Below are 15,340 nucleotides of genomic sequence, written 5' to 3'. Positions count from 1 at the left end.
CACCAACTCAGCTCCCAGTGGTCAGAGCTGGAAAAATTTGAGCAACAAGATAAATATTGGTCATCACCCAAAGAGTAATATAAACATCCATTAGTCCATAAAGAAATAAATAAATGATTTAATAAATAAAAGAGAGAGAAAAGACAAATCTTCTTTACAGAAGACTTCAACTAATAAGTAAAGAAGAAATGAGGAATGTAGAAAATGACATTTGGAACATCACAGTAGTGATCGCCTCAGGCAAAATCTCCATGTGAATGCTAAAACTGGCAGGTGAAACTTTAAGGAGAAAGATGGTATTTGCACAACCTTGAAATATCTTCTCTAATGTATTTATTACTGTGGTGGTTTTAGCAGATGTCAGCATTTGCTTTGATGGTCCTCTCTCCAGGAGGTGGCTCTCATTTCTCCTCCCTGTGAATTTGGACTGAACAGATTAGCTCACTTCTAATGAATAGAAGATGAAAAAAAAATAATAGTAACTTCACAGTGGAGGCACCTGGCAGGCACCACCTTCATCAAGTAGCCATGTTCAATTTCACTAATGATGTCATGTAGGTTTCATAAGTGTCCTGATGAAAGGCAGTGAGGAGAGCACTTGACCTATGTCAAATTCTTCCCCCCAAAATATAAAATCTAGCCTAATCATAGGATAATATCAGACAGACCCAAACTGAAGGGACAGTCTACAACATAGCTCACCAATATTTTTCAGACGTGTCAAAGTCATGGAAAACAAGGATAGTCTGAGAAACTGTCACAGGTGAGAAGAGACTTAGGAAACTTGACAATTAGCTACAACATGGTATCCTGGATTGAATCCTGGAACTGGAAGGAGCATTACTAGAAAATTTGGTGAGACCCTGACAAAGTCTATAGCTTAGTTAATAGTGTTGCCCAAGTGGTGCCATGTTTATGTGGGATGCTGGTACTATAGGACACTGGGTAGAGACTATATGGGGATGCTGCACTATAGAACTCTTCTGTAAACTTAAAAATATTACAAAGTAAATAGTTAAAGTTAATCAGTAATAAAAAAAAATATGTTTAACCTTGGCCTGTATTTCCTCAACTATTTTTATTGAATATCTGCAATAATAACTCTACGTACTCTCTCTCTCACACACACACACTCACACACTCAAGTGCAAACAACATATAGAAGTGAAACAGCAAATACTCTTCCTCTTTCCAATGTTACAGAAGTTGTCCAATGCCAATTCAATGAGAGAAAAAAATGTAAAGGTGTGTAATGATCTTCAAGAGAGAAAGGAACTGCCTTCATTTGTAGATGTAAATATGACAAAAGATGAGCAAGATCTTGAAAGGAAAAATTATGTAATTAAAAAGAATAATATAAGGTATGCAGTAAGAGTCTACAAATAATACCACTTAATATTATAAATCGTAAAAATAATATTTCAATTCCCCCCAAAGTGGTCTATGATTTTAAGTCCAAATTGCAAAATATGCTACAGCTTTAACAAGTGATTTTAAAAATTCATATAGAAACATGGAAATCCAAGCATATCCAAGAAAATGACAAAAAGAAAATCACATGGAGAAATTTGTCCTCTATGATAATGGAAATAATTATATGATACATCTAAAACAATGTGGTACATTCACAACAATAAAATCGTTTTTGGAATAGTAGGGATTTCTCAAATAGTTGCATGCATGTATGTAAACTTGAATATGGCAAATGATGGGATATTCAGTGAAAAGGTCTGGAATTACTGGCTTGCCAGAAGGATGCTGCTGCTGCTGCTAATAGTAAAAGTAATGTCACTCTACAGGAAAATTAAATTACAGCTGTATTAATGTTTATAATATAAAACTTTAAACTTTAAAAAGAAAATGTATAATAATGCCTTCATGGCCTGGAAGTAAGGGCGATTTTCTTGCACAAAAGACAAAATGCAAAGATCATGATGAAAAGTGAATAAATATGATCACAATCACTGTACTGGTGGAGACATAACAAAAGTTAATTTAAAAAACCTAAATAAAGCAAAATCAGAATGGGAGAAGATATTTGCAAAAACATATTACTTAAATAATAAAAATACAGGGTACCTCATGAGACTTCCAATTCTAGATGTAGATTAAGTTCCAGGTGTAGTTAGTTTGATTTCTATTCTCTGAAATTCTCTTATACTGCCTTCAGATTAATAATGAGGCTGGTTTTTGTAATGGCCACTAACAACTTTTAGTTCTAGTTTTATCTCAATTCACAAATATGATGAAAGGGAAGGCCATATTTCATAAACTTATGGTTACTGAAGGGGAAAGAGGAGAGGGATAAAGTTGAGGTATGAGATTAACAGATACAAACTGCTATACAAAAAAGAGACAAGCAACAGAGTTTTACTGACTAGCACAGGGAACTATATTCTATACCTCATCATAACCTAGGATGGAAAAAAAAATCTGAAAAATATATATGTATAACTGAATCACTTTGCTGTACACCTGAAACTAACAATATTATAAATCAACTATATTTCAGTTTTTGAAAAGTGAATCACTATAATGAAATATGAAATGAACACAATATTGTGAATCAACTATACTTCAATTTAAAAAGTGGTTAAGAAAGTTAAAAAAATAAGTTGTTTTTTTTTTTAAGCCTCATAATGATGACTCCACAGCTGAGTCAAGCCTGGGCCAGAAGAATTTCATGGACTAACACAATTATAAGTGGAGTTGTTCTGATGGATTTACATTTATCACAGTATATCCCTGGAGCACAGAATGAGGGTAACTCCACCAAAATCTCCAGGTTGCCCTCAATCTGGGGACAGACAGAATGGATGCTGGAGAGACAATCACAGTGTTCACTACAGGATGTCAAATGTGTTGATCAAAATATGTTAGCAGATATATTTGGAAAAATATAAAGAAATAAATTACTTATAAAGTAACAGAAGAGCAGACATAAATAATAAAAAAAAAATGACAATACAAATGTTACTATAAAGACCTTTCCTCTTACTGAAGTTGTACACTTTCACCAATTGCTTGGTTTACCGTATCAGATGCCTAACCAACCCTCTTCTCTTCACCCACTCCTTCCAGAACACTCTACATTGCAAACGCGATGATATTTTAAAATTTCAAGTCCATGACCAGTCCAGCTTATTCAGTGATGTGCTGGTAAATATTTAACAACTGGCTTTCTAGGGTTGGAGGGTGGGGATGGGCACAGGAATGTGACTTGTGGCTTTTGCCAACCTCTGTGAAGTAAACACTCCCACCATAACCAATTCCTAGCGACCAAAAGTATGTTGACCTGTTCTCCCTGAAAATAACAAATCAGCACTCACAAGGCAATGTAAGCCAGTTCAACACCACGGCATACATCTTCAATTACTTCTTAAGATTCACAGAGCTGCTCTGTCTTAAAATCTCCTGTGATGCGTACACTTCTCTCTCCAAACTTATGTCTTGCTATCTCATGCTAACTCATGCATCAGTGTTAGACACACTCAAGTGTCTTGTTTGTTCCTTGAATATCCCCAAATCTCTCTAGCTTAGAGGTTTTGCATGTGTTCCACATATTCCTTTTTCCCTTCATCATGCTGACTCCCAGTCATCTTTCATATCTCAGTTTAGAAGAAAAGTCTTCTGAAAAGTTGTCACGGACATCCCCTTTCACCTGGGTTAGACATGCTTCCCAGGTGCTTCCCAAGGCTCATGCTTCCTATCAGAGCCCTTACTGCTCCATGTTGTGATGATCTGTTTCTGTGGGTCTGTATCACCCACAAAAAGCGACTGGAGAACAGAGACTGTGTACCATTCTCTATTGTATGCACAGGACATAGCACATAGTAGGCACTTTCTAAATCATTGTTGAATGGACTGAAAAAGAAATAAATTATATAAATAACAAATATATATATAATTTTTATATATGCATTTCTTCAGAAATTATGTCTATTTCAGAAATCTGTATATTTTCTGAAGAAGAGAGACAAGAATTAGTAGAGAAGGTGACAGAAAAATCATTACACATATGATGAACAAGGAGCTAAGAGTAACTTACAGGTATGAATTTATGGACTTTGTGGATGACTCAGTTCCCTGTCAAGAGAAGGAAGTTAATTTATAGATCAGAAAGAAACATCCCCACAGGAAACTATATTCAATGCCTTGTAATAGTCTATAATGGAAAAAGATATGAAAAGGAATATATATGTATAAATGAATCACTATGCTGTACACTAGAAATTAACACAACATTGTAAACCAACTATACTTTAATTAAAAAAAAAAGAAAGGAAGGAAGGAAGGAAGAGAGGGAGGGAAGGAGGAAGGGAGGGAGGGAGGGAGGAAGGAAGGAAGGAAGGAAGGATCCTTGAGCAGTAGATATAAAAACCAGGAGCCAGACAGATCAGAAAGAACATCAAATTGTCACTTGAAAAGATGGTCATTAATGTCCCTGGAGGGAAAGGGAGGAGCCACAATGCAAGGTGAGGGTTTCTGCCATCTTTCCTGCATATCTGACCACAACTTCACCTCAGCCTTAACAGCACAAGACCAACAGCAATGGCAACGTCATTACCAGATGTTGTGGGGCTGTTTCACACGTGCTTTATTTTTATTTAATCATCATAACAACTGATGGGGTAGTTGGTCCTATAACACTTATTTTACAGATGAGGAAACATAGGTCAGAGGGATTAAGGCACTTGCTCAAGTTCACACAGATAATAAGTGACAGTAGCAGAATTTGCATCCAGATCTGTAAGATTCTAAAGCCCTTACTCTTAACTTCTCTGTATTGCAGATTCTCACTGTCCTTTGAAGAACAAATACTGATTTTACTCTCAGAGACTCCAATCTAAGCCATTATTTTTGTATCTGGGCTTGTGTGAACTCAGCAGCTGATTGAAGTAAAATCTCCGAGACATCATCTTCTCATCCCAAATATAGTAAAAATTTATCTTAATGATTATGGTGAGAATTTTTGGACAGTTTTTACAATGCTCATGTCAGCTAAAGTCAAGAAGCATTTTTCTGTCATGGAAAAAAATTTCACTCATTTTTCCTTCTCATGGGGGGGGGGTTTGGAAGTTGGATTTTAGAAAGAATACATGAAATAGGAATTATTCTTGTCTTTTGTCAACCTTAGAAAAAAGAGCACCAACTTCTGGGAACAATTTTAGAGTGGTGATCATAGAAGTTACAAAACAAAGAATGCTCAGAAGAGCGTATTTGTCCTTCCATACCTAGGATTCATAGTGGGAGTTACAGTTAGGACGGAAAGGATTGAGTCCAATGTCCAAGCTTCTCATGATCAATGCCATGATGGCTCCATGGCATGGTGCCATGTGGTTCACGGGCTCATGCTCTCTTGAGTTCTTGGATGGAGTACTGACTCTTTGGAGATTTAAGACTGAATTTTCTTTGTCTCAGATTTGCTTTCATTAGGAGGCATTCTTGACTCCACAGAATTGAGAGATGAGAAAATTGCCTGGAAAAGAGAACAACATTAATCTCCAAGAATAGGACCATCACCTCTCTCTCCTTCCATCCTTTCCTATTATCATCATGATCATTGCCAGTCATATTCACTAACTATTACTGTGGTCAAGTATTACATACATAGTCCTTACAACAAACACCAGAAATGAATGAATAGAAACATTTTCATTTTATAATTAAGATATCTAAAATCTAGAAAGGACTTGTGATTTTTCCTGGGTATAAAGCTAAAATATGACAAGTTATAAGAAATAATGCCTATTTGTGTAAAAAAATGTACGCTCTTAAACATGAAATACACAGCTTCCTTTTGTATTTTTACATCAGAATTCTTTTCCAGCCATCATTCCAAGTCTAACATTTATACCGTCTCTAACTCAAGGAACCCCACAAATCATTATCACATAAAAATGTCTTTCCAATTGCAAGAATTAGCGACAACCTCAAACCCTAGAGGGAAGCTGCAGACCACAGGAATTTTTAGTGATTTAAACAAACTTACCTTTCTCAAAGGACTACAGTTTGCTTTGCACCACTTGACTGAGATAGAGCTGGCTGTGCACAGTTCCAGCAAGGTGAGGATCAGCATGATGGACACAAGGCCCTGGGAGATATGATGCCTCATATTAAACCCAGCAGAAGCATTCAGAGGGGAAACAAATGTTAGCAGGAAACCAAGCTACAACACCTCCCTCCCATAAAACAGATCCAAGCACATCACAAATTTAATACACAGCCACACATCAATACTCTATACGAGGCACAAAGTCCGTCTAAAAGCATGGAAACATTTGTCCTGGAAAGAGGGATGTGTTACTTTTCTATATCAATGTACATGAAGAAGTCGTGGTGGGACGAAGCTGTGGAGGACGAAACGCCGACCCTATCACTAAGGTCTACCAATTGGAATAGGAGTAAACAAAGGAGATGAGTAGGCGGTTTAGTAAAAGGGACAGCAGTGACCCCTCCCCCACTTCATCACTAGTACTTCCTAGACGTTAAGGCATTTATACTATCCCTGCAAAACTAACACACTAAGCTCAACAATTAAACACATAATTACTGGACTAATGAGACTTCTTTTATTACTGAGGCACCTAGATGGAGCAAATGCAAAATTGCTCTGGAGGGAAAACACCCCCAAGTCCACAAAAAAAATCAAACCCATATAAATATATACATAGATCATTAAAAGTACAGTGAAGAAAGTGAGGATGGGTGGAGGGTATAACTCAAGTGGTAGAGCGCATGCTTAGCATGCACAAGGTCCGGGGTTCAATCCCCAGTACCTACTCTAAAAAAATAAATGAATAAACCTACTTACCTCCCCCCCACAAAAAATCTTTAAGAAAAAAAGTGAGGATGCAAACTGCCATAAGTAGTATCAGCAAACAGAAGGATTAAGAGTAAGGCAGTAAATGACAGCTCATTACAGTGAAAATGGACAAATTTGGAGGAAAATATTAATTTCTGAGTTGATCTCAGAAGAAGGAGAACACCTAAACATAAACAAAAAAAAATTTTGGAAAAGTTATTAAAGAAGGTCCCTTTTGAAACACCATACTCAAATAAATTCAAAAGTGAAGCCATTTAAAACTCCAAGGCGTCATTATTCGAAAATCCCAGACCACAGAGACAATTGTAAATCTCCCAAGTTAGTTTCATCGAGCAAGATGTGAAATAAATTTTTTAAAATGTAATCTCCCTGGGAAATGTAATAGTACGAGTAGTAGCAGTAGAAGCAGTAATGAAGCACAATGTGCCCCGTTTTCATTGCTTATCAAATATTAATTTATGTAATCTTTACGTCAATCCTGTAAGACTGATACTATCACTGATCCCATTTCAAAGAGGAGAAAATTGAAACACAGAGGAATTATCTCATTTTCCCCTTCATTACAGAGCTCATTAATGGCAGCCAAGATTCAAATCAAGGCAGTATGGGACCTGATGTGTTATTTTCTAGACATTGGACTGGTCAAAGTATTTTATAATTACACATAATTTTTAAAGGCATACGTTTGATGAGGCTTCCTTGTAAATACATAAGTCAGGTGGCTGGAAAGACTGACAATTCTTGAGTGATGGGTTATTCACTGCTAAATTCATTGAGAGAAAAACAAGCCCGACCAGTGCAATTGTAGTACTGGCAATGTTCATCCCGAAACTCCTTTCTATCTAAAAAGGAAAAAGAAACATCAATTAACATAGGCAGCAGATCCTTCATTCCTTTGGCTACAATTCATTTAGATAAATTTCCACAGAAAGTGGTTCACACACCCAGCTATTTCCTAGGTACTGGAGAAACATCAGTCAGCAAAGATTTCCCACCCTCATGGGGCTTACGTTCTAGCAGAAAAGACAAAGAAAACAATTACGCATACTAATAGGTAAATTATATAGCGTTTGCTAAAGTGATTAAGTGCCATGGGATAATAGAGTGAAATAAAGCAGGACCTGGAAATCCAGAGGGAGGTTAGTGAGATTAAATAGAATGACACCTGGGGAGAGGCATTAAAGAGTAGAGGGAGTCAGCCAGAAGGACGTCTGGAGGAACATCCTTGCAGACGGTTCAAAGGCCTGAGGTCAGAGTGTTCCAGGTGTGTCCCAGGGAAGCAAGGGGGTGAGTTGCTGGGGAGGAGTGACCAAAGCACACAATATTAGAAAATGATGATGGAGACTGAACAGAGAGCCAGGCCACGTAGGGCCCTGCAGGTCATGGGAAGGACTTTGGTTCTTACCGTGAAGAAAACATAGCACCACTAGAGGATTTACAGCCAAGTGGCGACACCATTAGACTTCTATTTTAAAAGAACACGAATATCTCAAGTGAGTCTAGTTTAGAGAGGGCCTAGGATGGGCGCAAGGAGCCCAACTAAGAGAGAGGGTGGAGAGGAGATGGTGCAATCAGTAGAAAGATAAGGAAAGGTCAAACTCAGATATAGCTTGAACGTAGGGCCAACAGCATTTGCTGACAAACTGGATTCAAGATTGTCAAAGTGTGAAGTAAAATTCATACTTTCATTGAAGTAAAGTCAGTTACAATGTGTCAATTTCTGTTGTGCAGCGCAATGTCCCAGTCATGCATATATATACATATATTCATTTTCATTGTCCTTTTCATTAAAGGTTATTACAAGATATTGAATACAGTTCCCTGTGCTCTACAGAAGAAATGTGTCTTTTACATATTTTTGTGCATAATGGTTAACATTTGCAAATCTCAAAAATATGGAACGCTCCACAAATTTGCGTGCCATCCTTGTGCAGGGGCCATGCTAATCTTCTCTGTATTGTTCCAGTTTTAGTATATGTGCTGCCAAAGTGAGCATTAAAATTCATATTTTATGGCAAGACAAGAAAACTTTAAACAAACAAAAAGTCTTCTCTGCCCTTTGGCCTCTTCTCTCCTCCAGCTATGCACTGTGTATCTGCCTTGTGCATCGACCAAACCTCCCCATCGGCAGGAATACCTGCTCAACTGTGGAGAGCAACATCCTCCTAGCACAGACAAGATGATTCCTTAAAGGCAACCTTTCTTCTTGATCTGATAAGGGATCACAGGGAACTTAGGTCTGGATTATGTAAACTGTAAATAATACACCATTTGATGTACAGCCCTCTGTCTCAAAAAAAAAAAAAAAGCATATAATGGTGCCTTGATTGCTAATGGGTGGGACAGTTCTCAGAGTTTTCTGAGATGCTCTTCCTGGATTATAATTTTCAAATTTGGCTCAAATAAAATTTTCCATTTCTGTTTTAGATCCACTGATTAATTCTTTGTCAACAAAAGAAAGCAGAATCTGAGCTAACTCTAAGGTTTGGAGTCTGGGAATCTGGAAGGATGGGATTCCCATCAGTTGATGTGAAGAAGACAGTGGATGGAGATGGTTTGAGGAGGAAGGCTAGGGGTTGAGTTTTGAGCCTTTTAGAACTCTAAGCAATCAGGTATGCCAGTCTGTTGCTACAGGAGAGATGCAGGCTGGAAGTGTTTACTTCAGGGTTGTGGGCGTGTCGGTGCCATTTGAAGCCATGAGAATGGTGGACATCACCAAAGGAGTGAGGAAAGCAGGTGACAAAGAACTAAGCTCTGGGACACTCCAACATTAAAGTGTTGGGGGGAAGAAGAACTAAGTAGGGAAGTTTTAGAAGGAGGAACAAAACAAGACAGAAGGAAAAGCAACCAACCAAGGTGTCCTGGAAGCCAAGTGAAGAACGTATTGGAAGGAGGAATGACCATGTTGTTGATGGGTCAAGTTAGATGAAGAGTGAGAACTGAGCTCTGTGTTACCAGTGTGGATGTCTTCAGTGGTCTTAAAGAGAGCAGTTATGGAGGTGTGATGGAGAAGAAAACCAAGCCTTAGCAGAGTGGGTTTAGTTGAAACTGGGTAGATAGGAATTGGAGACAGAATGTAGATCATTCCTAAAGGAAGTTTAGCAATAGAAGGAAAAACAAATTGTGCATGTAGTTCACAGGAGAGAATAAGGTCAAGGTAGTTTCTCTCTTGCACCAAGAGCAGTAACTGGATGCTTATAGGCTGATTAAAAAGATTAAGTTGAAAGAGCATCGGAGTGATGCACTTGCATGGGAAATAAGGAATGGAATCAGTATTCAAGAAGGGGTGCTGGCTTTGAAGAAAATCACAGAAGGGTCACCTGTGGTAAGAGGTTAGAATGAAAAATATATATATATCAGTACAGATCTGGCCCATGAAGTAGGTAGAGTGGCAGTCTGAAGTATCTCTCCTGATGGCTTGAGTTTCTCAGAATAGGAAGCAAGGCAGTCAACAGAGAGAAAAGAAGAGGGAAAAAAGGGATTGATATTTGAGGATAGAATATAAAGGCGAATGGGCTAGGAAAGTAGTGTAAATGGGTAGATGATCTCGTGGGAACACGTAATAGAGAATTAGTAAGTGTTTAATGAACACTAAATGAATAGACTGTTTGGCTTTCAGCTGTGAAACTGATGGTGGGAGAGTGTCCACTCAAAATAATCAGAATTAGTTAAATTTAAGAACACACACACATACAGGAGCCTTTTTCTGTTTCAAATTCATCAAATATTCATAGTAATCCTCCCAGTAATCATATTCACAATCTGTATGATTTTCTGAGAGTCCACCATCTGAACGTCTTAAGAAAAGAAACTCAATTTTCTTGGGCGTTAAATAAGACTCAGAGTCAGCTGGAGCCACCCGCCTCGACTCTCCTACTAGCAATGCATGACTTATTTCTACTTTTATGATCGTAGAAAAAGAGGAAGAGCTGGCACTTACCCATTCTTTTGTGGGCTTTTTCCCGGCTATGACAGATAAGACTCCTGAAACAATAAACTGTTTGAAAATAGGAAGTGAAATAGATAAAGGAATATTAAGTCTCAGCCACCTTCTTTTGGCCCTTCCTTGGTTAGCAGATATCTAGCAATAGTTGTACAAAACTTCCTTTTCAAGTTCACGTTCTAAACCACAAAATTATACTTAACGTTGCTCCATCATTTTATTTGAATAAAATTTTAAAGTAGTTTAAATTTTGAGTAAATTTATAAGAAACTCAATTTTGTTTTTTGTCTTGCCTTTCACAGGCTTATGTGGGTGTGTGTATTTTAACAGCATATAGTAAAAATACAATGTATCTTTGTGTCTATATTAAATGTAAATAATATTTATTTACATACACATATATATTTAATATCATTCTCATGTTCTTACCCAAGCTTTAGGCATGGGCCTAAATTATTGGACTAGAATGTTTTAAAAGATCTTTTATACATCTCAGTGTCTATATCCACTAATTCTTAAATTATTATTTTGATGTGCTATTGTTTCCAGGACTCTAATTTTGATAAATTGAATTCTCTGCAATGTTCATGGTTTTCTTAAAACTTTATTCTGTTTTTTACCTTCTAAACCGCACAGCCATTTACCAAGTCACTCCTGTAATTTGAGGGGAAAATTGCCAAAATCATGAATTAAATCACAATTCAATTATTGAATTCTGGCTGAACCTGAAGGGGACAAGTTTGAATTCTATTTCAAATAACAAAGAGGTTATCACAGGAAACCCAAGTCTCTGTAGCTTTGTGGTCAAGATCCTATCCTCAGCCCTTACTCATTTTGTAACCTTAGACAAATTATCAACCCCCTCTTTGCCTCAGTTTCTTTTTCTGTAAAATAGAGATGTGCATATCCGTGTGTTACTATTACTTTCCTTATAGTCTTGGGAATAAAATGAAAACATACACAGAGAGGGCTTAGATGTGTGCCCAGCGCACAGCAAGCACCCAAATGATCAACAATAGCTAAGGTTTTTATACACATTATTCCATTTAATTTTACACTAACCCAAAGAGAAGGTCCCCCTATCATTTCCTCCACTCTAGTGCGGAAACTGAAACTGAAGGATGAGAGTTCAAATATCTTTTCCAAAGTCATACAGTTAAGGAGGATTAGTAAGAGGAAGATTGGGCCGAGAGAGGGACTCACACAGTCAATACACAACAGGCACGTTCCCAGAGGGAAGGGAGGGAGAGGAGGGTACAGCTGCAGGTAAGGCCAGCCAGGAAGGGCTTTGTGCCACGTAGTGGACCTTAGGCTTTGTTCTGTAGGTGATACAGAGCCAGAGAAAAGGTTCCAGAAACAGGAATCCAATGGTCAGATTTGAATCTTACTGTTAAGGACACTAAAAAAGGGAAACTCTGGTTCCCTGACCATGGCACTTTTTTCAACAGACTGACCTCACTTTCGGAGACAAGAAAACTCTTTTCTGCTTAAATAATTGAAATATTTCATTATTCTATTTTCTGCAATACGGAAATTTTCCACGTAGGTCGAGACTCAGTATGCTGAGTAAGTGTGCACCCCAGGTTTTCTCGAAAAATTCAAATTCAAACTACTCTGTCAAAATGATATTAACTGTCTAAAAATTTCAGAAATGTTAAGTCCAAGTTATGGGTTTGGACTGTATCCAGAAACAGAATACAATCTTTGGTCAGAATATGAGATCTGACTTGGGCCAGGAAATTTTGACCAAATTATGAGCAATTTCTTTTTAATGGCTATCTGAAATTCAGTGATTTGAAAAATAAGAGTAATAAAATTAAAATGGATGAATAAATTAGAGCCCAGGACTTGTTATCAATGTCTTTCTTCTTAATTTCCCAGTTATGTGTTCTATTCACTTTTTTCACCTAAACTTTCCCATCTTAGAGTTCATGGAAGCATCTTTGTTCACATGTTCAGTCTTGGACTGAACATGCATAAATTCTCAAAGGTCTAGCACCAGAATAAGCCCAAAACAAAAAGTGACTGAATAATAAACAGTTCCTATTAACCACTTTTTAAAAAATGAAGCATCAGGTGGGTGATGATCAAAAGACAAAGCTGAATAAATAATTTTTATTGAAGTATACTTGATTTACAACATTGTGTTAGTTTCTGGTGACCAGTATAGTGATTCAGTCTTATACATAAATAAATATTCTTATATATCTTCTTTAATTCCTTAAATATATATTCTATATTTATATATATTCTAAATATATAGTCTATATATATTTAATTTTATAAATATATATTCTTTTTCATTATAGGTTATTATAAGATATTGAATATAGTTCCCTGTACTATATAGTAGGAATTTGTTGTTTATCTATATTATATATAATAATTTGTATCTGCTAGTCCTAAACTCCTAATTAACCCCCCAACCCCTTTCCCCTTTGGTAACTAACTGTAAGTTTGTTTTTTCTATGTTTGTGAGTCTGTTTCTGTTTTGCAAACAGGTTCATTTGTATCATAAATAATTTTTTTAAAACACCTACACCCAAAGCCTATTTTACTGATTACATTTTGATCCAAAGAGGGGGAATTACTCTTCTGATTTTCAGACAGTAATCAACAGGCAAATCTCATTGCCCAAATTGGGATTCTCTCCTGTACCACAAGGCAATTCACCAATCTTCATTTTCCATTTCAAGTATCCATAAATTTAATACATGGATATTAAGTTAACGTTTGGGATTAAATCTGCACTCAGCAAATAACGATTTCTTTTCATCAGAAGGAAAGGCGCTTTGTTTTTATAACTTGTTTGTGTCAAGAACTACAAATCAAGCCCACAGCATGCAACCTTCACATAACCTACCAACAACACTTAAAGACATTTCTAGCAGTGGTGACTAAGAAATGATCTATGGTCAGGCTATTGAATACTCACAGCTATACCGCCCCATAGTGGATAGCCCGTGGAGACGATCAAGAAAAAGTGCGTGGAGACAAGGGGTAAGTTTTGTAAGATGCTCATAAAAGCACCCAGAGCCAGAATTATTGCTCCATTCAAGATCTGGATAGTCTGTAAAAAGAAAGGAAAGCATAAATAGTCGTATACTAGTGTACACTGGGAAGAAACCACTTTAGTTTTCCTCAGAAAGGAGATTTCCGGGCTTGCAATGTTTAAAAAAATCAAGAGGGTGGGAAGGGATAAATTTGGAAGTTTGAAATTTGCAAATATTAACTCCTATATATAAAAATAGATTAAAAAACAAATTTCTTGTGTATAGCACAGGGAACTATAGTCAGTATTTTGTAATGACCTTTAGTGAAAAAAATATGAAAATGAATATGTGTGTGTGTGTGTGTAAATGGGACGTTATGCTGTACACCAGAAATGGAAACACTGTAACTGACTATACTTCAATAAAAAAATAAATAAATAAAATAATTTTTAAAAATAAAGTTTATAGAACCAAAAAAAAAAAGAAATCAAGCCTAAATTAACTAGACAAGAGCCTAGTCTGAGAGGTTTTTGTCCCATGTGATTTCCCACCAATTCCAGTGGCAATACCCCATCCCCCTTCCACTTCTGTTCATTCTCACAAAGTCCATTCACAGAGTGTCAGCAGAGGGAAGGAGAGGCAGCTGATAAGGCAGATTGGGTGGAACTATCTTCCCAGCATGCTCTAGGGCCATGATACGATGAAGGCAGGCAGACTGTACACAGCATCCTACTCAGCCTTTCCCTCAACCCATTTTTTAAATTTAAAATATGGAATAAGAGTTTAAGGGGCCCAGCCTCCTGATGTGGACAGTTGGATTGGAGTCCATTCTCCAACACTGATAGGATGTTTCCTACCATGAGATTATGCCTTTGCATTTCCATGCGTTGGGTCTAAAACATGCCCCAGGAACAGCATCATTGCTTAAATATGCTTAGAGGAACATCGCTGTCAGCGATGAGTGACTCAGAAGTTCCCCCTTATGGGCAAAAGCAAGGTTTTCCACGTGATAGTTATTTTCTTCCTTCTTAAACCAATTTTTTTTCTTGTATTTGTCAAGCTGGATCATGTTTTATTTTATTTTATTTTTTCCCATTTTTAAAATTAAAATATAGTTGATTTACATTGTTGTATTAGTTTCTGGTGTTCAGCACAGCGATTCGGGTATACATATAAATATATACATATTCTTTTTCATATTCTTTTTCACTACAGGTTACCACAAGCCATTGAATGTAGTTTTCTGTGCTCTATGGTAGGACCTTGTTGTTTATCTATTCCGTACAGAGTAGTTTATATCTGCTCATCCCAAACTCCCAATTATCCCTCCCTTGCCTCTTTCCCCCTCCCTGGTAACCATAAGTTTGTTTTCTATGTCTGTGAGTCTCTTTCTGTTAAACCAATTATTTAACCAAGGCTGACTTACCCCAAGGGCTTGTAGTTCCTCTTGGTAATTTTGTGACTTATGAATAGGCCGGTAGACAGAATTATTCACCACCTCCGGTTCCCCCTGGCTTCCTGGGGCACCTGCTGAGGCAGTCCCCAGCTCTGCATTATCCACTTCTTGGGATGCCATTT

The 15,340-nt window shown here is 37.2% G+C and overlaps 1 protein-coding gene and 1 non-coding gene across 2 annotated transcripts; both read right to left on the bottom strand.

Moving 5' to 3' along the window:
- Window positions 1-3,666: 3,666 nt before the first annotated feature.
- MS4A3 (membrane spanning 4-domains A3) lies at window positions 3,667-15,340 on the bottom strand. The gene is made up of 6 exons (XM_032490517.1): window positions 15,189-15,340; window positions 13,705-13,839; window positions 10,767-10,823; window positions 7,510-7,668; window positions 5,989-6,094; window positions 3,667-3,755 (listed from the first exon to the last, which is right to left on the bottom strand). The coding sequence occupies exons 1-6, from the start codon at window positions 15,336-15,338 to the stop codon at window positions 3,667-3,669; spliced, it is 696 nt and encodes a 231-aa protein (XP_032346408.1). The 5' UTR covers window positions 15,339-15,340.
- Window positions 8,716-8,822, bottom strand: LOC116666734. The gene has a single exon (XR_004323631.1). It is a non-coding gene; the product is annotated as a U6 spliceosomal RNA (small nuclear RNA).

This window comes from Camelus ferus, chromosome 10, assembly GCF_009834535.1.
Source record: "Camelus ferus isolate YT-003-E chromosome 10, BCGSAC_Cfer_1.0, whole genome shotgun sequence".
NCBI classification, from domain to species: Eukaryota; Metazoa; Chordata; class Mammalia; order Artiodactyla; family Camelidae; genus Camelus; species Camelus ferus.
This window is presented reverse-complemented; position numbering and strand designations above follow the sequence as displayed.